At 41.9% G+C, this 20321-nt stretch overlaps 1 protein-coding gene across 2 annotated transcripts in view; it reads left to right on the plus strand.

Annotated features, from left to right (window-relative positions):
• Positions 1-20321, plus strand: part of cep85 (centrosomal protein 85) — an 84974-nt gene that overhangs the window by 33864 nt on the left and 30789 nt on the right. The window contains exons 3-5 of one of the 2 annotated variants that reach the window (XM_068011449.1): positions 12287-12436; positions 17556-18367; positions 19505-19635. In XM_068011449.1, coding sequence (XP_067867550.1) covers positions 12287-12436; positions 17556-18367; positions 19505-19635 — 1093 coding nt within the window. Of the gene's footprint in view, positions 1-12286; positions 12437-16142; positions 16218-17555; positions 18368-19504; positions 19636-20321 lie in introns of those variants that run through there. The other variant, XM_068011450.1, reaches the window with a different exon arrangement.

Below are 20321 nucleotides of genomic sequence, written 5' to 3' on the forward strand. Positions count from 1 at the left end.
CTCGAGGGCAGTTAGGGATGGGCGATAAATACTGGCCTAGCTAGCGAGGCCCACATCTGCAAACAAATAACAAAAAAAAAGCAGCTTGATGAGATACAGACAAACCTGGCAAGCAGGCTTCAGGTAGAAGCCTGCACCTGGTTCATGTTAACTGGGCAATTCATTGCCTTCACTATCTCTGTGTATAATTTATAAATGAAGACCAAATGTAAGAAACGAACTCGACTTAACTATTTGGAGCAAAGCAGAATAAGATAAAATTCAAATATTAAGACTGATGGAGAAATCCCCCAAAAATGGACGTTGTAAGTGAAATGGGAGAGTACTCAAAGTGCATTAAAATCCGATGCATTGATTGCAAGATCTCTAGATTGTATAAAAACCCCTGAATCTTATCTTGCAGGAATTATAAAGTATATTTTCCTAACTTTCTATCAGTACCTAAAACAAAATTCTCTGTCCAAGCATTCATTAGTGAAATATTAAAGATTTATCCTATTCTAGAGTTGCTTGTAAACTTTTTTAAATTAAGGTGAGAAGACTATGTGGTTAAAAGAGATCAGAGCTGTAATCCTCTTTACATACAAACTGGGAGCTGGAGTAGGCCATTTGGTCCCTTGAGCCAGCTGTGCCATTTATAAGTTCATGGCTGATCTATTTGTGGACTCAACTCCACTTTTCCTGTCTCCCTCCTTTCTTGAGTAGCGGAGTTACATTCACTATTTTCCAATCTGATGGGACCTTTCCAGAATCTAGGAATTTTGGAAAATTTTAAATCAATGCATCCACTATCTCAGCAGCCACTTCTTTTAAGACCCTAGGATCAAGTCCATCAGGGCTAATAAGTTTCTCATAATTTTCTCAGTAACCTTTCCCTGGTAGTAGTTTTAAATTCCTTACTCCCTTTCAACTCTTGATTCACAATTATTTCTGGGATGTTATTTGTATCCTCTACAGTGAAGACAGATGCAAAAAATCTGTTCCATTCCTCTGCTATTTCCTTATTTTTCAGAATATTGGGAAGGGGAAAAAGAGCTATAAATGCAGCTATGTATGCTGTCTTGTTGTAAACTGTGAATCGTCCATCATTTGAAGAAATTAATACAGAGTGCACTCATGACCAGAGGCCATCTGTCTTATTTCATATAGGTATACTTGAACTGATGATTGCAGATAACAGCTAATATAGATACAGCATCAGTATGAATCCAAGCACTGGTAAGTAAGCAAAAAAGTCTGCCCCCTGAATCAGCCTGCAGAGGGGGTTAGGGGAGCCGAGATGTAGTGTTGCACATTTGAGGCAGTGTAAAGAGTACTTGTCAGGTTGTAGACATCTTGTGCCGGCCTGTACTTATAATTTTTTTTCTTTGCTGGGAGAAATAATGTCATGAGTGAGGTGCAGTAGTGTAATTCAAGGTCTGATCTTATCTGTATTCTAACTCTTGCTGCTCTTGGGCCCTTCAGCACAATGTAGATAATTGGTCTTGTGGTATGACCATTCAGCAGAACCCTAATGAGTATTTGTTTAATAATCTGCAGCTACTTTTGAATATAGAAGAAACTCTAGGAAGGTTGTCAGAGATCTGCTTGTCCAAGACTAGCTGTGGTGTAATTTGTTTTTGAACTTGTGCAAGTTTTAATGATTGGCGCTAATTGGGCCACTTGACTGCAGTTTCAGATGGATGAAGTTAAATTTGTTTTAGTTTTTGATGAACCAGACTTTGAATTTGAGATCGATCAGTTCACCAAAGTGGAAATTTGAATTCTTGAATTTGACTGCTCAGCATATCTTAATGGATCTGCTTCAATGCCAGGTTAGGTTGTTGGTTGCTTTTCTTGCTCCGGTTTGTCTCTGCATTTTCTTCATTCATTGTATACAGATATCTATATATTCAGAGGTCCAGGCATCTCTCATTGCATGTCAGCATTTTGTCAAAACTGATTAGACTGTCTCGCTGTTCCTGTTTGTTCTTTTCACGTATCAACTCTGTTGACTAGTTTAATGTTTTTTAAAAAGTACACATTGGGTATAACTATCATCAGAACATAAATAGGTGGCGGAGTAGGCCCTTCGTGCCTGCCCCACCATTCAATAAGATCATGGCTGATCTGATTGTGACCTTAACTCCACATTCTTGTGCACTCTCTCCGCTCTTTTCTCCTCTCTTTTCCACCCCCCCCCCCCCCCCCAAACATCAATAACCATTGAGTCCCTTGTAGATCAAGTATCTGTATAACTCAGCCTTGAATATATTCAGTGGCCCAGCCTTCACTGCTCTATGGGGAAGTGAATTCTGAAGCTTAATGACCCTCAGAAGAAATTCCTCCTCATCTCCATCTTAAATGGCAGACCCTTTATTTTGAAACTGCGCCCCCTAGTTCTAGATTTTCCCCATGAGGGGGTATGTCCTCTCTGTATCGACCCTGTCAAACCCCCTCAATCTTGTGTTTCAATAAGATCAGTTCATTCTTCTAAACTCCAATAAGTACTGGATCAACCTATTCTCATAAGACAACCCCTTCATCACAAGAATTAGCCTAGTGAACCTTCTCTGAACTGCCTCCAATATAAGTATATCCCTCCTTTTAAGGAGACCAAAACTATATTTAGTATTCACTGTGTAGTCTCACCAATGCCCTGTGCAGTTGTAGCAAGACTTCCCTACATTTTTATTCTCCATCCCCTTTGCAATAAATGTCAACATTCCATTTGTCTAATTGCTTGCTGTACCTGCATGCTAACTTTTTGTGGCTCATATATGAAGACACCCAGATCCCTCTACCACAGCATTCTGCAGTCTCTCGCCATTTAAAAAAAAATCTACTTTTCTGTTCCCACATCGTACTCCATCTGCCAAATTTTTGCCTTCTCGCTTAACGTATCTATATCTCTGCAGGCACTGTGTACTCACAACTTGCTTTACCGTTGGAAAATTTGGCTACAGTACACTTAATCCCTTCATCCAAGTCATTAATATAGATCATTGAGACCCCATTATACTTTGTTCCCTCTTTGAAATGAACTCCTCTTGTAGCAAATTAAAAATTTTGCTCTGGCTGATTTTATTTTTTCTTTCTATAGCCAAAGTGACTGTTGAAATTGTTTATAACTATGGGCCTAAATCACTGACCAAAAAATATTGCAGAGCCTGACACTTGCTTTTTCATCTGAAGAAGTGAAAAAGTCTCTCTCGAAGTGTGGAAGGAGGCTTTTGAGTCTTGACTCCAACAACAACAACTTGCATTTATATAACTCCTTTTAATATAATAAAATGTCCCAAGGTTCATCACAGGAACATTATAAAACAAAGTTTGACTCTGTGCCACATAAGTAGGGCTCTACCAAATTCACGGCTGTTTAAAAATGCATCATGGGCTGTGAAATCTCGGGTCCTCCATGAAATCGGCCATTTATTATGCTGGACCAATGAAAAATTGGTTTGCTCGTTTTCTTTGTAAATTCTTAATTCATGAATTATGTTTTGATTTTTGCTTTAAAAATAAAACCGGAATGATTTGATAGCAAACAAATCCATTGTTCTTTATTTGCCTTCTCCCCTTACCGCAGTTGCAAAGCACTCTCATTTCCTTTACTTTCTTCTTTTCTGCAATCTCCCTTCTGTTTGTGGCTTTACTATGGCTAGCAGCATCAACTAGTGTTGAAGAGGTGGCGCTGCAGGAGTGGGAGTACAGAAAGGGGAAAGCCTCTGTTGCTGCGTGTTAGCGTTTTGAGGATTGTGTGGGTGTGCAAATTAATTTGAAAGTTCTTTTGCAGATTTAAGTGTGCAACAGCTTATAGTGTGTAAAAGGAAATCTGATGTGAGTGTGGATAGCATTAAAAGTTTCTCTTTGGTTTGTCGTCTTACTGAAATTTGCAATTTAAATATGTGAAATGGTGAAATTCACGATTCTTAACTGCTGTGACTGTGAAATCTTTAAAATTTGACCATGAATTTTAAAAAGCACTAGACAAAAGGAGATTTTGGGATAGAAGATGTAAGATTTATGGAGTGTTTTAAAGGAAGAGAGGTTTTAAAGAGGAAATTCCAGAGCTTGGGGCCTAGGCGGCTGAAGGCACAGCCTACAATACTGCTTGATTAAATTTAGGCAAGTGCAGAGACCACAAGAAGGCTGGAGGAGGTAAGAGATGGATGGGGGTAAGGCTGTGGAGGGATTTGAAAACAAGGATAGGAATTTTAAGATTGAGGCATTGCTGAACTGGGAATCCAGGTGAGCATGGGTAATGGGTGAATGGGACTTGATGTGAGTTAGGATATAGGCAGCAGAGTTTTGAATGAGTACAAGTTTATAGAGGTCGGATGATGGGAGGTTGGCCATGAAGTAGAAATAGTCAAATGTAGAGGAAGTAAAGGTATGGATAAGGGTTTCAGCAGCTGGTTAATCAAGGTAGGGATGGAACATAAGAACATAAATAGGAGCAGCATTCGACCCCTCAAGCCTGCCCCGCCATTCAATAAGATCATGGCTGATCTGCCCCAGACCTCAACTGTTTTGTGCCAGCTCCTCCTAGCCCTCAACTCCCTGATATTTCAAAAATCTATCTACCTCCTCTTTAAATACTTAGTGATCTAGCCTCCACATCTCTCTGGGGTAAAGAATTCCAGACATTCACTGCCCTCAGAAGAAATTCCTTTGCATCTCCGTTTTAAATGAGTGTCCCCTTATTCTGTAACTATGTCCCCTAGTTCGAGATTCCCCTACTAGTGGAAACATCTCAACATCTACCCTGTCAAACCCCCTCAGAATCTTGTACGTTTCAATAAGATCACCCCTCATTCTTCTAAACTCTAATGAATGAAGGCCTAACCTGTTTAGCTGTTCTTGATAAGTCAACCCCTTCATCCCAGGAATCAGCCTAGTGAATCACTGGAACTGCCTCCATTGCCAGTATATCCTTTGTTAAATACAGGGACCAAAACTGTACACAGTACTCCAGGTGCGGTCTCACCAACACCATGTACAGTTGTAACAAGACTAGGCTATTTTTAAAAGTCCAACCCCCTAGCAGTAAAGACCAGCGTTCCATTTGCTGCCTTAATTACTTGCTGCATGTGCATGCTAACTTTGTGTTTCATAAACAAGAGCACTCAAATCCCTCTGTGCTGCACTTTTTTGGAGTCTCTCTCCATTTGAATAATCTACATTTTGATTATTCCTACCAAATTGCATGATCTCACATTTTCCTACATTAAACTCCATCTGCCAGGTTTTTGCCCACTCACTCAACCTGTCTATATCCCCTTACAGATTCCTTATGTCCTCATCACAACATGCCCTCCCACCTATTTTTGTATCGTCAGCAAATATGGATATATTACAGCATAATATATTGAGTTGGGCATTATTCGAGGTTGCAGAAGATGATCTTGGAGATAGTGGATATGTAGCCAGAAGCTCATCTCTGGGCCAATTACTGCATTTCTGACTAGTACAAGCCCTCACTATGGTGTATCAGGCAGCTATCAAGCAGAAAATAAGCACTAAGAACAGCAGCAGTTTTTTGGCTGTACTGGTCCTAGGCCCATATGCCTTTACAAGGAGATGAAATCCTCTGTTTGCCAGTGGTAGAATATATTCTTGGGAACCAGAACATCTCTTCAGTAGTTTAGTGTCATTTGTTTTGCTGATTTTATTTAGACACATTTCTGGTCAGACTGCTCAGTGGAGACAATCTGCAATTTCATCCCAAGTCTTTGAAACTGGAAACTGAGGGGGAGGGAGGGATATAATATGAATCATGTAGCTCGCAAAGGTCCCAAGTCTGATATCTGGTCTTTTCAGAAGTAGTTTGTCTTAATCAGGGCAGCATAATTAGACAGGATAGGCACCAACATGTTGCACCACGGACGTTTGATAAAAATATTGACTCCGCCACGGACTTTGGGGCAACTAATCTTTATATAAAGTGTATAGCCAACCTAAGTGCCATCAAAACACAATCTAATTTAAAACTCATTTCTCTTATTCAGTGAGTACTTGGCATTGTTTTTGCTTGCACAAGTGGTCCATGTCTGCCTGCACACTTGATGTAATGATGCGCAGAATCCAGATAGATGTCCATCTGTCGAGTGATCATCTCTTTCTCCCCATCTGCTCGCCCTCGCCCTCCCCCTCACTCCCTATCCCCTCTGTGTCCATTTCCTCTTTACCTCGCTCGCCCCCGCCCCCTGCAGGAGCTGCTGTGATTGATCAGTTTTTTAAAAACAAATTCACAGCTGATGGGCGCTGGGAGCGGGAACAGCGACTTCTGAACTTGGGACTAGTTTGGGGTTTTCCAGCCAGCATTTTAAAAAAAAAAAATCCACCGGAAAACCCCGATCTTGGCTTGAGTTCAGAAAGTCCCGTCAGTTCTGAAACTGACGGCTGAGAGTTTGTTTTAAAGTCGGACTGGTCTGGTAGAAGAAGCCAAAGGGAAATTTCTCATTCCTGAAATTACTATTCATGGACACTGTGCAGACATGTTGCTGACTCCTGATAATCGGAATGCTCAAGTTGGCTGTGGTGCTTTTTGATTCAGGGAGGAAACAGTCAACCAGGTCCAGCACTGGCTGTGTGGGAGCTCTCCTGCCTCTTAGTCAGAAAGTAATGGATTATACTCCCCCTTCAGAGACTTTAGCACAAAACCTAGAGTGACAATCCAGATGCAATACCGCTGCACGTCAGAACTGCTGTCTTTTGGACGAGAAGCTAAACCGAGGCCTCGTCTACCCTCTCAGATGGATGGAAAAGATCTCATGGCACTAGTTTGAAGAGGAGCAGAGGTTCTCCTTGGTGTTTTGGCCCATATTTATCCTCAGCTGACATAAATTATCTGGCCATTATCACATGTTTTGAGACCTTGCTGTTGCAAATTGGCTAATGTATTTCCAACATTACAACAGTACTTCATAAAATACTTCATTGGCTGTAAACACTTTGGGACTATCTGAGGTCTTGAAAGGTCCTATGAAAATGCAAATCTGTCTTATTAACATTTCTAATCCTGCAACCCTCCTGCAAAGTGTCTGGACATCAGGTGAAAGGTGAATCACATTGCTGTAATCCCCTCCATTTTTGAATGTCCTGTCAACATGCTCTTAAGGCTCACACTGAGAGACTGCCCACCTGAGCTGGCACTGGAAGCTGATATCTTTGCAAACAAACCTCAATGAAACTTAGGATCTTCAGGAAAAGGTTGGGAAAGGAGAACCTGTTTTTTGCAGAATTTCATTTTATATATCTAAAGCTGTAGATCTTTGCTTAACATAGCTTAAAAGCAGGACAGAAAAATTTGATCCCCAAGAATGATAGATATTCAATTCACATAGTGTTACTGCTATGCCATTCATGGTTACATGTCTGTTTAACCATGTCTGTTGCTGTGTAGCGGCTTACGAATGAGTGCATGCAGTTGTAACAGCATGCCATGTGTCATGGTATTTTGGTGTGGGATACCAGCACCTGTTGTAAGGGAATATGCACAGAATGAAGGAAGAACATGGTTAGTTGTGAAAAATGCTTTAAGTTGGGTGATTGTGTGTTTAGTGCCCTAGGCTAGCAGGTACCTATCTTCACATGTTGTGCTTACAGATATTACTTATAGCAGGCTCTGTGTGACCAGGTCAACAAGACACCACTGGTTTGTCCCAGTACTACACAATCTATGCTCCTAATGTCAAAAGATTGTATTTGAAATAAATGAAACTCCACCTGTTCAAATAAATTTTAATCCTGAACAGTGTTTTAAAATTTAAAATGGAGAGAGAAATTTGAATGTTTTTGCTTGGGTGAGGGAATTGTGTTGTATTCTGAGAGTAACTGCATCTTTGTCCTGAGTGGATAGAGCCATAGGAGCAGTGCCATAAGCCACAACCTGTTAGCTGAAATACTCCACCAAATGATTAACATAGAATAAGTTCGGAGCAGTATTGTACAATAACGTAAAAGTTGTAAATCTGTTCTTTCCAGTTATTACAGAAGCTAACTTAATAAAAGTAAATCTTCAACTTGCTTTTTAAGGGGTTAACTTTGAATTGCTTGCCTGGTTTCACACTCCAGTACAATATGGAGCTGAATGAATGAGATCTCTGTGAAAGATGCTGTGACTAGCATGAGATAGATGTGAATTGCCGAAGTTTTCGCTCATATTTCATTTGAATAGTACTGTTTATTGATGGAACTTCTGTATTTAACAATAAGTTAGCCCAATTAAAGGTTATATTGTTGTGGGATGTGTTCTGTGCTCCCCACCCACATACCTTTCTCCTCCCTGGAAGGCAGAGCTGCATAAGGTGACGTTCCGTCATGTGGGACCTTGATTAGTGAATGTTGGCAGGTTAGCTGTAGAACCTGATCCTTTCCTTGCCTGCCATCCATCAAAGCATACATGATGTGCAGCAGACATCATTGGATAGAGATTAGAAGTTGAAATTCTGATACCAAGGGCAATTTTTTTAAAATTTGTTCATTCTTACCCAACAAGTGTTGCCCTACCAAAATCAGCTAACTTAGCATATGCACTAAACCAGGAACCTTTCTGGTATCGCACCATGTGTTGCATTTACTCCATGGTCCACTAGAGGATGCTGGTTATAGTAGTGGGGAAAATATTAGTGACTTTTTCCTGCTGCATAATATTTTGATTAATTTTAGCCTGGTTTGGTAAATGGAAATTTCAGGAATTTAATAGTTGCTGCTGATCTAGACTGCAAATTCTCTAAACAAAACTATGAACAATAATGTCAGCATAGTAGGCCCCATGTTTCTGCAGACTAGTCAAGGAAGTTTGAAATAAAAACAAAGTGCTGGAAATACTCAGGTCTGACAGCATCTTTGGAGAGAGAAGCAGAGTAAATGTTTCAGGTCTGTGTCCTTTCATCATGAAGTTTGCTGAATTTGAAGCTCGAGTAACTGTGGACAAAGAGTTTGCAAAAGTCACTCTCTAATCCCTCCACTCTGGATGTGGACCTCTTGTATTAAACTTGGTGGACTGCAGTGTTCTCCAGTGTACCACAGTGACAAATCTAAAAATACTGACATACATTTTGTGAAGTCACTGCAATTGTGTAGCTTGAGAGTGAAAAATTTGTAATAGTGAAATCTGTCAGTTAAGTTCACACTGGGAACCACGCACTTTGGGGATGTGGGTTAGGTGTACCTGGAGTTCAACTAATGTGAAATTTATTGGATCCTATTTGTGCTGGAGGATTGTCTTGTAGGCTATCTCATTGCCCTGTGTGTGGATTTGTGGCCCAGTAGAATGGAAATTTACACAGTAGCTATCATTTTTTTAGGTGACAACTGGTGCTATTGGTCTGTGTTAATTAGGAATTGTATTGAGATGGCACAGAATTTTGTGGGATAAGACATTCCCTCTGGGGAAGCTTGGAACACAAATATCATACCAGAAATGTTGGGGAACACAGGGCTTAGTGAGCGTGAGAACTGAAAGAAATCAGTATTAGTCGAGAAATGGTGTTGGGGAAATTGATGGGATTAAAGGCTGATAAATCCCCAGGGCCTGGTGGTATGCATCCCAGAGTACTTAAGGAAGTGGCCCTAGAAGTAGTGGATGCATTGGTGGTCATCTTCCAAGATTCTATAGAGTCTGGAACAGTTCCTACAGATTGGAGGGTAGCTAATGTAACCCCACTATTTAAAAAGGGAGGTAGAGAGAGAAAGCAGGGAATTATAGACCAGTCAGCCTGATGTCAGTAGTGGGGAAAATTCTACAGTCCATTATCAAAGATTTTATAGCAGAGCACTTGGAGAACAGTGGTAGAATTGGGCAGAGTCAGCATGGATTTACGAAAGGGAAATCATGCTTGACAAATCTACTAGAATTCTTTGAGGATGTAACTAGTAGAGTTGATGGGGAGCCAGTGGATGTGGTTTATTTGGACTTTCAGAAGGCTTTCGACAAAGTCCCACATAAGAGATTAACATGTAAAATTTAAAGCGCATGGGATTGGGGGTAGTGTATTGTGATGGATAGAAAATTGGTTGTCGGACAGGAAACAAAGGGTAGGAATAAATGGGTCTTTTTCCGAATGGCAGGCAGTGACTAGTGGGGTACCGCAGGGATCGGTGCTCGGACCCTAGCTATTCACAATATATATTAATGATTTAGATGAGGGAATTAAAAGTAATATCTCCAAATTTGCAGATGACACAAAACTGGGGGGAGGGTGAGTTGTGCGGAGGATGCAGAGAGACTTCAGGGTGATTTGGGCAAGTTGAGTGAGTGGGCTAATGCATGGCAGATGCAGTATAATGTGGATAAATGTGAGGTTATCCACTTTGGTAGCAAAAACAGGAAGGCAGATTATTATCTGGCTATAAACTGAGGAGAATATGCAGTGAGACCTGGGTGTTCTCGTACACAGTCGCTGAAGGTAAGCATGCAGGTGCAACAGGTGGTAAAAAAGGCAAACTATATGTTGACCTTCGTAGCGAGAGGATTCAAGTACAGGAGCAGGGATGTCTTGCTGCAATTATACAGGGCCTTGGTGAGACCACACCTGGAATATTGTGTGCAGTTTTGGTCTCCTTATCTGAGGAATAGGGTTCTTGCGATAGAGGGAATGTAGCGAAGGGTTACCAGACTGACTCCTGGGATTGTGGGACTGATGTATGAGGAGAGATTGAGTCGGTTGGGATTAAATCCGCTGGAGTTCAGAAGAGTGAGGGGGGATCTCCCAGAAACCTATAAAATTCTAACTGGACTTGACAGGGTAGATGCAGGAAGTATGTTCCCGATGGTGGGGGAGTCCAGAACCAGGGGTCATAGTCTAAGGATACGGGGTAAACCTTTCAGGACTGAGATGAGGAGAAATTTCTTCACCCAGAGAGTGGTGAGCCTGTGGAATTCACTACCACAGAAAGCAGTTGAGACCAAACATTGTATGTTTTCAAGAAGGAGTTAGATATAGCTCTTGGGTCTAAAGGATCAAAGGGTATGGGACGAAAGCGGGAACAGGCTATTGAGTTGGATGATCAGTCATGATCATAATGAGTGGCGGAGCAGGCTTGAAGGGCTGAATGGCCTACTCCTATTTTCTATGTTTATATGGAACCTAGAAGAGAAATCAGTGTTGCTTCGTTGCTGTTCATGTGCTTAAAGTGGAGTGAGTTGTTTAAACAATTAAAGTTCATGTAAACCACTCCATTTGCAGTAAGAATATTTTGTAAATGAACAACAAAGTAGATAAGTTCAGCAACCCAGCTTTCCCAATGGGGAGCCATGACTGAAGAGAACACTGATTAGAAAATTAGCACTACAATCTCTGAAGTAGGGTCACTGACTTGAAATGTTAACTCTGCTTCTCTCTCCACGGATGCTGTCAGAGCTGCTGAGTATTTCCAGCATTTCTTCTTTTTACTACAGTCTCAATGTTGGGTTGGATTTTGCAGTGGCGTGTTAAGCATGCGCTATAGTGTGCCTATTCCAAGTTGCAGTGGGCAAACACTACTCCCGAGGGTTTGCTACTTCAAATGCCAAGTCAGGAACCAGCGTGAATTTGGGCTAATTACACTTCTAAATTTTACATCTGCATTTTCCGGTGCAAGAGGCTGTCTCTCAATTCATGAATACCAAATGAGAAGGCCAACAACATTTAAAATCTATTTTAAAAAAAAATATTGCTTCACCTGAAAGCTTTTTTAAAAACTTATAAAGGTTTAAAAAGTTAAATCTGACTTTTAGCATGTATCTTTTAAAAATTTCTGATCAAAATTATTGTACTTGTAAACATTTTTATTTTAAATTTTGTAATATTTTATATCTACTACTGTTTTTTCAATGCTTCTTTACTGCTGCAACCTTTCAGTTTTTGTGGTGTAGTAAGCCACGCCTACAACTGTCTTCCATTTTCGCCTGAACTAGCTTGCACTGCTAGGCCTCGCTGCACCCTGTGCCAGGAGGAAATCCTCCCTCAAAGCAGACAAAATTCTTGCCACTGGGATTGCAGTAGGTTCGTGTGGAGATCTATTCAATGTCAACAGCGAGATGTGCTGCCAACTGCAAAATCCAGGTCCTTGTCTCCGATCTCGGCTCCCTTCCAGCACAGTTTTCCTGCTGGTGATGCAGGATCATTGCATTTACCCCAAAATTTCCAGCCTTTCTATCTCCACCATTATAGAAGCATTTACAAATTTAATTCACTGTCGCTACTAACATTGCATAGCTGATCAAACTGCATGCAATGAACCAGAGTTAGTGGAATCAAATGCAGTCATGATGAAGGCAGATGTGTGTTCATAAAATGAATCCTTTCCCTTTCCACAGATTCTGATGTACAGAGAGGAAATTATTGTGAAACTGAGTGGCAAACGCCAATACTTTCAGAAAAGTTCCAACGCAAGACAGAAAGGCGGCCAAGTACAGCCGACAGTGGGGACACTGCTTTGGGCACATCCTGTTCTGATAGCACAGACGGTGAGTTGAATAAAAATGTGTGGGGATTGGTTGGGAGGCGGTGGGGGTTGGTGAAGTACAGTCTGCGTAAAAGTGCTCTGAGGTTTTAGGCCGCATTGCAAATGTCCTCATCAAATAATAGAATCTGTGCTCTGCGTCACACCAAGAACTGAACCATAAAGGTCCCAAGATCATTTCCTGGTCAGCATCTAGTCTGTTGATCCCAGTTGCACTAGTGGCCCTGGGATAGGCAGGGAAAACAATTGGCCAATGTTTGCAATGTCCCGACGTAACTCCTGTTGGAAAGTACATGTATATAAATGCTGTGTGAGGTCTGAATTGAACTCTGCTGTGATGCCTGTCATGAGTAAAATAGTCTACTACCATTAATTTAGGCTGACTGCAGTGTTGCTTGTGTGAGATACCAGCAGGCAACTAGATGGCGGTATAAAAACAAAGTGCTGGGAAAACTCAGCAGGTCTGGCAGCATCTGTGGAGAGAGAAGCAGAGTTAATGTTTCAGGTCAGTAACCCTTCAGAACTCTTCTGAAGAAGGGTCATTGACCAGAAACGTTAAATCTGCTTCTCCCTCCACAGATGCTGCCGGACCTGCTGAGTTTTTCAGCACTTGGTTTTTATCTCAGATTTCCAGCATCTGTAGTATTTTGCTTTTAACTAGATGGCGGTAGTGCCTTAAGGAGACGAGGGAGAAAATTAACCAAAAAAAACCTGCATGTGGCATAGTTTTCATTTGGCACATGGTTGTTTGAAACTTGATAAAGCTTGACACATTAAGTAAATAGTTATGTCGTTTGGCTGAGTTGGCAGTCCTGTGGCCTCTGGGCTGAAAGTTTGTGGTTTCAGCTCAATTGCAGTACATCACCTAGGCTGTGAAATGAGTACCATCTTTCAGATAGACATTAAGATGGGCTGCTGTCTGCCTGTTCAGATGGATGTCAGGTTGCATAATAGGGAGAATTCCTGGTGTAGTAACCAATACTACCAATAAAACATCTTCATTTCTTTGCTGCTTGTGGAATCATGCTTGTGCAAATTGGCAATGGCAAGTAGTTGCTAAAGTTTACACCAAAGACATTAATTCATATCAAGTGCTTTAAGATGTCTTTTGAAGGTGGAGTACTGTTTTAATGCCCATCTTTCTTACATACTCTGGCAGCACAGATGTAAAAATTTGGTGCATGTGACTTTTCCCCCTTCCTCTCGACAGTGACTTCCCCATCCCCGCCTTCCTCTCGACAGTGACTTCCCCATCCCCGCCTTCCTCTCGACAGTGACTTCCCCATCCCCGCCTTCCTCTCGACAGTGACTTCCCCATCCCCGCCTTCCCCTCGACAGTGACTTCCCCATCCCCGCCTTCCCCTCGACAGTGACTTCCCCATCCCCGCCTTCCCCTCGACAGTGACTTCCCCATCCCCGCCTTCCCCTCGACAGTGACTCTTCCCCATCCCCGCCTTCCCCTCGACAGTGACTCTTCCCCATCCCCGCCTTCCCCTCGACAGTGACTCTTCCCCATCCCCGCCTTCCCCTCGACAGTGACTCTTCCCCATCCCCGCCTTCCCCTCGACAGTGACTCTTCCCCATCCCCGCCTTCCCCTCGACAGTGACTCTTCCCCATCCCCGCCTTCCCCTCGACAGTGACTCTTCCCCATCCCCGCCTTCCCCTCGACAGTGACTCTTCCCCATCCCCGCCTTCCCCTCGACAGTGACTCTTCCCCATCCCCGCCTTCCCCTCGACAGTGACTCTTCCCCATCCCCGCCTTCCCCTCGACAGTGACTCTTCCCCATCCCCGCCTTCCCCTCGACAGTGACTCTTCCCCATCCCCGCCTTCCCCTCGACAGTGACTCTTCCCTCCCGCCCCCCCCCACCGTCCCTTTGTTCTTGGCATCACAGCTGAACCTGATCCAGAGCCTTTATTTTCCCCCTTCATAACTCAATGGCATTGAATTATGCCATCTCTATTGCAGCCTCAACTGATGATCTGATTTGGCATGCTTTCAGTGCCTGGCTCCTGGAGACCTTTGCACATAAATGTTGGTACAGTCTGTGCCAATATTAGTGAGTGAGCGAGGGTTTTCAGGAGTGTCACTATCCAGTATGGAAAGATGAGCTGCTGAACGCTTGGAATTGTATAGGAAATGCCTGATTAGTGCAAACATTATGTACTAAATCGTTGTGTAATATTGCAAACTCCTTATCTCTAGCTTGAACAGCAAACTGCCTCAAACCTGTGTGCGTTACTGGTGTATAATATGGCCTCATAAAACACTTTGTTAATGACTGTAGGATAGGTTGTGTAGTAAGCTGTTGTAAAGTAGAATTACTTGGATACCCCATTGCACATAATCGGTTGAGGCAGCAGCAGTGAGCTGGCAGAACATTCACTGATGCACTCTTAAGAAATTGTTGTTGGCTGTGACTGTTCATAGATATTTCGTAGTCAAATCTTCAATGTCAAAATACTATAGGCATTTAGAAAATCAAATGTTCTACCATCTGTCATGTATGTTGTAGCTTATACATTTCAACTATTGCATGGCTGCCCAGCTATAGAACTAAATATAAAAAAATGTCCAATTATAACAATGTTGCTGCACTGTTGGAGCTGAATCTAGCAGCAAAGTCTATCTTTGCCTGTGTGACATGTTCTTGCCAGTATCCCATGCGGAGAGTGGGGGGAGGTGCCAGTCAGTGTTGAAGCAGTCCGCCACTTCAATATACATTAGTTAAGAGTTGGGAGCAAGTATCCTCTCCCTTCTCCGTTACGGAATGATCTATGATGCAAAGAGACCTAAATAGGGAGCAATATATTTGAAGAAACTAAACTGGAGATGTGCAGAAATGTACTGCGTCCATACTAGCAGGCATTCTGAGCTGATCTGTAATATCTGACAATTGTACTTTTGTCGTAAAATTCTGCAGTAAATTGAAAAATGTCATGGAGTGCTACTTGAGTAGGTGGATTTGATGCGGTATTTTTGTCTTGGTGCAATTGTATTCTTAGAAATGCTAATCGCATGTGGCCTGACTTGTACTTTAGCCTGTGCTGGACAGTGACAGTGGGATGGTTAATGCTGTTCCTCCAGATTAAATTTCTGTATTTTCATTACGTGATTTAAAAAAAAAATTCTACTGCAACTCCCAAAACCTTAAGAAAAATATGCAATTGCTTAAAAACTTGGAACAAAATCCTAAAATGCGAGTAATAAACCACACTGTTATAATGGGTCTACCTGAAACATGTAATATCTTTACTGTCTTTGCTTAAATAATTGCTGTGCATTTTCTTTTTCACATTCAGCATTGAGTTTGGAAATAGTGTACCTTTTCTAAAATACATGAAAATCAACATTAGCAACTTATGGAAGCATTTTGTATTTGTAAAATCTGTGGATTGACCCCAGGGAATATTTTGTTCTCAGTCCTATTTCTATATCTCTAAATCTGACTGAGTTAGTGGGGTCATGTAGAAGCTCTGCATTTCCAACCATGAAACTTGAGAAGCAGTGCTAATTATACCAACAACCTTTTTTGCCAATGTTCTCACTGACAAAATGGAACGAGGTGTACTTATTTCTCCTCCCACCTGTCAAACCAGTCATTCAGATAGTGAATACAGTTGGTTTCAATGTCGCAAATGGTTGTTGATCAATCGTATGTTTAAGCAAAGTTTATGTTTAAGCTGAAAACTGGGCATTCAGTTGTTTCAGAGTATTTAAAAAGTTGGTGTTGCACATATGGATTTTATTTTAGACTAGGTGCTGTATTCTGGAGATTTATAAAGGTAAGTTTTACCAAGTAAGATTCTAAATAGGATATCAGCATTTCAGACCCAATTCCCACTGTTTCTGCCTCTTATGAACTTATGCAATTCATTTGAAAATGAGTTGAAACTCAGCCTCTCATTAATGATTGAATCCATTTTGTAGCTATCTGAAACTTCTATAGATGATGGTGTCCAAAAATAGTTTGTTTTTTCCGTGGTTGCATGGGGATGATAATTGAAGGTTTGTGTTCATGTATAGTGCGTTCAATACTTTATTCCATATTTCTGGCAGATCAAGTACCAGACAGGTTAGTTAATTACTAATGTTGCAGCTTTTCTGAAGTGTTAAACTTCAAATTTTAAACTTATTCTATTCTTTGAAAACATGATTTCCCTTTTTATTCACAAAAGCAATTGGGTGTATAATATTATACAGCTTTGAAATGGCCTGTGCAGCCTCACCTTTCTGATTCTCCTTATGTGGACAGCAATCTCAACAGATTCCTGAAAACTAAATTTACTTCATTCTGTATTTTGCTGGTTAGAAACTGCGTGCTTCAACCTTGTGTAGTTTCTCATATATTTAACCCCAGCTTTGAACCAAGGCAACAGTTGTCGTGTAAATGGAACCTAAACCTGACTTTGGAGCAAAGTGGAGAGAGACTTCCTGGAGGAGGACATTTTAGGTCACTTCACAGCTGTGCTGTGGGAGGAGGCACCCAGATATCATTTACCTCTTACCCATTTGACAGACCCTCAAAACAGTGATTTTGCTGCATTAGTATAAATTCATCCAGTGTGAATTTTCTCTCTATAGTTTGTGTCACTAAAATGTAAATGCAGAGCTAATGCAGTCTGATTCTTGAGTGAGATTCCCATATGTGTTTTTGCCATGTGCATTTGAAGTATGCTCCTGTTTTTCTTTTTATTGCTACAAAGCACTTCATAGTGTTTTTTTGAGTGTTTTATAAAATGAATAAGTGGGCAAATGATATACAAGTTTAACCCAACCGCACAACATAACTCTAACGTTGACCTAAAATGCCATGATCCATACTGTGGCCAATAACTGGCAATAATCTTGAATTCAAAACCAAATCATTGGAGTGTTGGACTAAGCAGAATTGGAGTGGGAGGTTGGGTCACCTCATTATTTTTGTTCGTTTGTACGTAAAAGGTATTATTTTGAATTAACTGAATTCAAGTATTTGTGCGCGTTTGGGGAGCTAGTTGCCTGAAAAGAAGCTCCGATAGATCAATCCACTTAACCTACTGAATGTTTATCTCCGAGCCCTGTAATTGTGACTGTTCTCAAGATAAGTTGATTTTCAGCTGTTTTCTTTTTCATTTCCATAGATTTCTGCAGCTCCAGTGGCTGTTCCTCCTTCAAACCCATCCGCTCACAGTCCATCATCCCCACTGCACATGTCATGCCTTCCACCTCTGGCAATACTTCATCTAGTCTCCATCCAGTGGGTGATCCAGGCTTCAGTTCAGTATCCGTGCAGCCAATTGCTCCCTCAGACCCAAAAGATCAAAGATCTGGGAAGCAATGGTCTTTGTTGTCCAAGTTGAATGGCGTAGATGTTTCCAACTTTGAGACCAGGGCCAGTGAAATGGAAGAATCTTCTACCAGTGTTAAACCTTTGCCTGTAGATTCAACAAATCTCTGCAGACCTACATTGAATGTACTCGACTACTCGTACCCAAATGTCGAACATCTGAGATTGGAGGGGATGATTCGAAAATTTGAAACTCCTACTATTGAACCAACCTTGAATCAGTCTGCTCTTTTGGACACCATTTATGATGACCCCAGGTACAGATTCCAGGAATGTAGCAAGGCTGAGGTTATTAATAGTGCTGGAGGCAAGGATAACTATAGTATCTATGATATGACTTTTAAATCGTTGCCTGAGAGCAAAGCTGCCCCAACCAACAGCGGATTGTTAGGACAGAGAGCTTGTTTGCGACCTAATGGTGGAGGCTCTGTTCCTGAAGGACTCCATAGTTTACAAGCACAGCAAACACTTTGGACTCCACTGTGGCTAAGGGAACGAGCACATGGGAAACCGTTTGATGTTCGGTCTAATGATAGACCTTGTGACCTGACCGCATGGCAACAGCAGCAATTGGAGAGCCTTAGGCTACAAGTGGAGCAAATGCAGGTAATGCAGTTATGTTCAGTTTGTGTTTGAGCAATTTCTGCCTCAAAAGGGAAGAAAAGGAAGAAGGATAGGAGGAGGCAGGTCCAGCAGTCTCGCTACTGAACATGTGTGATACCATTTTCACCAACTCCTGTGTCATGCATAGAAACTGCAGCAGCAGCCTCCAAATCTCTCTCAATCACCCTAGTCAGTCACTCACTGGCTCTGTCCTGCAGCTCCAATATCTAAGATTACAAACATACGAATTAGGAGCAGGAGTAGGCCACTCAGCCCTTCGAGTCTGCTCCGCCATTCAATAAGCTCATGGCTGAACTGATTACTCCATATTTACACCTACCCCTGATAACCTTCCACCCCTTTGCTTATCAAGAATCTATCTACCTCTGCCTTAAAAATATTCAAAGACTCTGCTTCCACTGCCTTTTGAGGAAGAGAATTCCAAAGGCACTCAACCCGCAGAAAAAAAAAATTCTCATCTGTCTTAAACGGGCGATCCCTTATTTTTAAATAGTGACCTCTCGTTCCAGATTCTCCCACAAGGATCTTGTGTTTCAATCAAGTCGCCTCTTACTCTTCTAAATTCCAGTGGATACAAGCCTAGCCTATCCAATCTTTCCTTATAAGACAGCCCGCCCATTCCAGGTATTAATCTAGTAAACCTTCTCTGTACTGCCTCCAAAGCATTTACGTCCTTCCTTAAATAAGGAGACCAGTACTGTGCACAGTACTCCAGATGTGGTCTCGCCACATGTGAGGAAATTTCCTGATGGAGGCATTGTTCTCTAGTGACACCTTACCTCAAAATTTGGTTGTCTGGTGTCTGAATATTTGTGTGGGTATTTTCCTTTCAGAAGTGGTATGTTAGTACATCTGCCCAGAGATTCCTTGCATTCCTTTTGGTGTTATTTCCCTAGCCAACCAGTTGCATAGGGCTTTCATCCTTTATTCTTTTGAGCTGATAGGTTTCATGTAGATCGTGAACATTTTTGTTGAACCCGTGTCCACATCTGGCAACAGTTGCTCTCGGTCAGAAGTGATTTTCTTATTGATGAGTGAAGACCATAGTAGCAATGCTCAGTGCAGCTACACTGGGCTTCCAGTAGGTTTAACCATTCTTTGTCCTCTCTGTTTCCATAGTTTTTGAACCATGGATCCCAGCAGTACCCTACGGCCTATTCCACTTTTGCACATCAGGAGCCTAACAAATGGGACCCACTGATAAAAGCAAATGAGAGCTTGTTGAGAGAGAAGGAGATGGTTATTGAAAGGTATGTGTATTTCATGGTTTTTAAAAATGCGTTCCTCTGGATTAGAGCTGTCGGTGAGAAAGGAACATGTTCCCACGTTGTATTGGTGCCAAATGCGCTCTGGTCAGGTGCAGCATGAGTTAGAAACAGAGTGAAGCTCCATTTACTGAGCCCCATCAAGTACAACGAGATGCAGAGTAAAGTTCCCTCCACAAGCGCTACCCAGTGTTCTCAAGTCAAGTACAGCTGTTTAGTTGCAGGAAAAAACTCCTTTGGCACTGCCTCAACCATGTGCCTTTACACCTTCCCTCTTTCCCCCCCCCCCCCCCCCCCACAAAATCTGAGAACATATGTGACTTTCATTTTCCACCCCAGCTGTCTTTGTGGTCCTTCTGAGCGAGACTGCTGATTTGTGTTGAATTTTGAGCATCTTTTGCAGCATCAGGATTGGTTGCGACTAGCACCAAATTTCCTCAGAATCCTTGCACCTGGCAGAGAGCAGATGTACTTGATCAGGCTGACTGGAGATCGGCCGTGGTTTGAAGTTGGTCATGCTAACCCGTCACGCTGTGTACTTCTGCTATGTCTGTCTTTTCCATGTCCACGTCAGTCTTCCTCATTAAAGCAGGGAAAGAAACTCTAACGCTGTTCTTGAGTTTGTGAGCTTTTTAACCACGTTGGACAGGCAGTATCGATCACATTTTGTC

Source organism: Heterodontus francisci, chromosome 31 (genome assembly GCF_036365525.1).
Source record: "Heterodontus francisci isolate sHetFra1 chromosome 31, sHetFra1.hap1, whole genome shotgun sequence".
In the NCBI taxonomy this organism is placed as follows: domain Eukaryota; kingdom Metazoa; phylum Chordata; class Chondrichthyes; order Heterodontiformes; family Heterodontidae; genus Heterodontus; species Heterodontus francisci.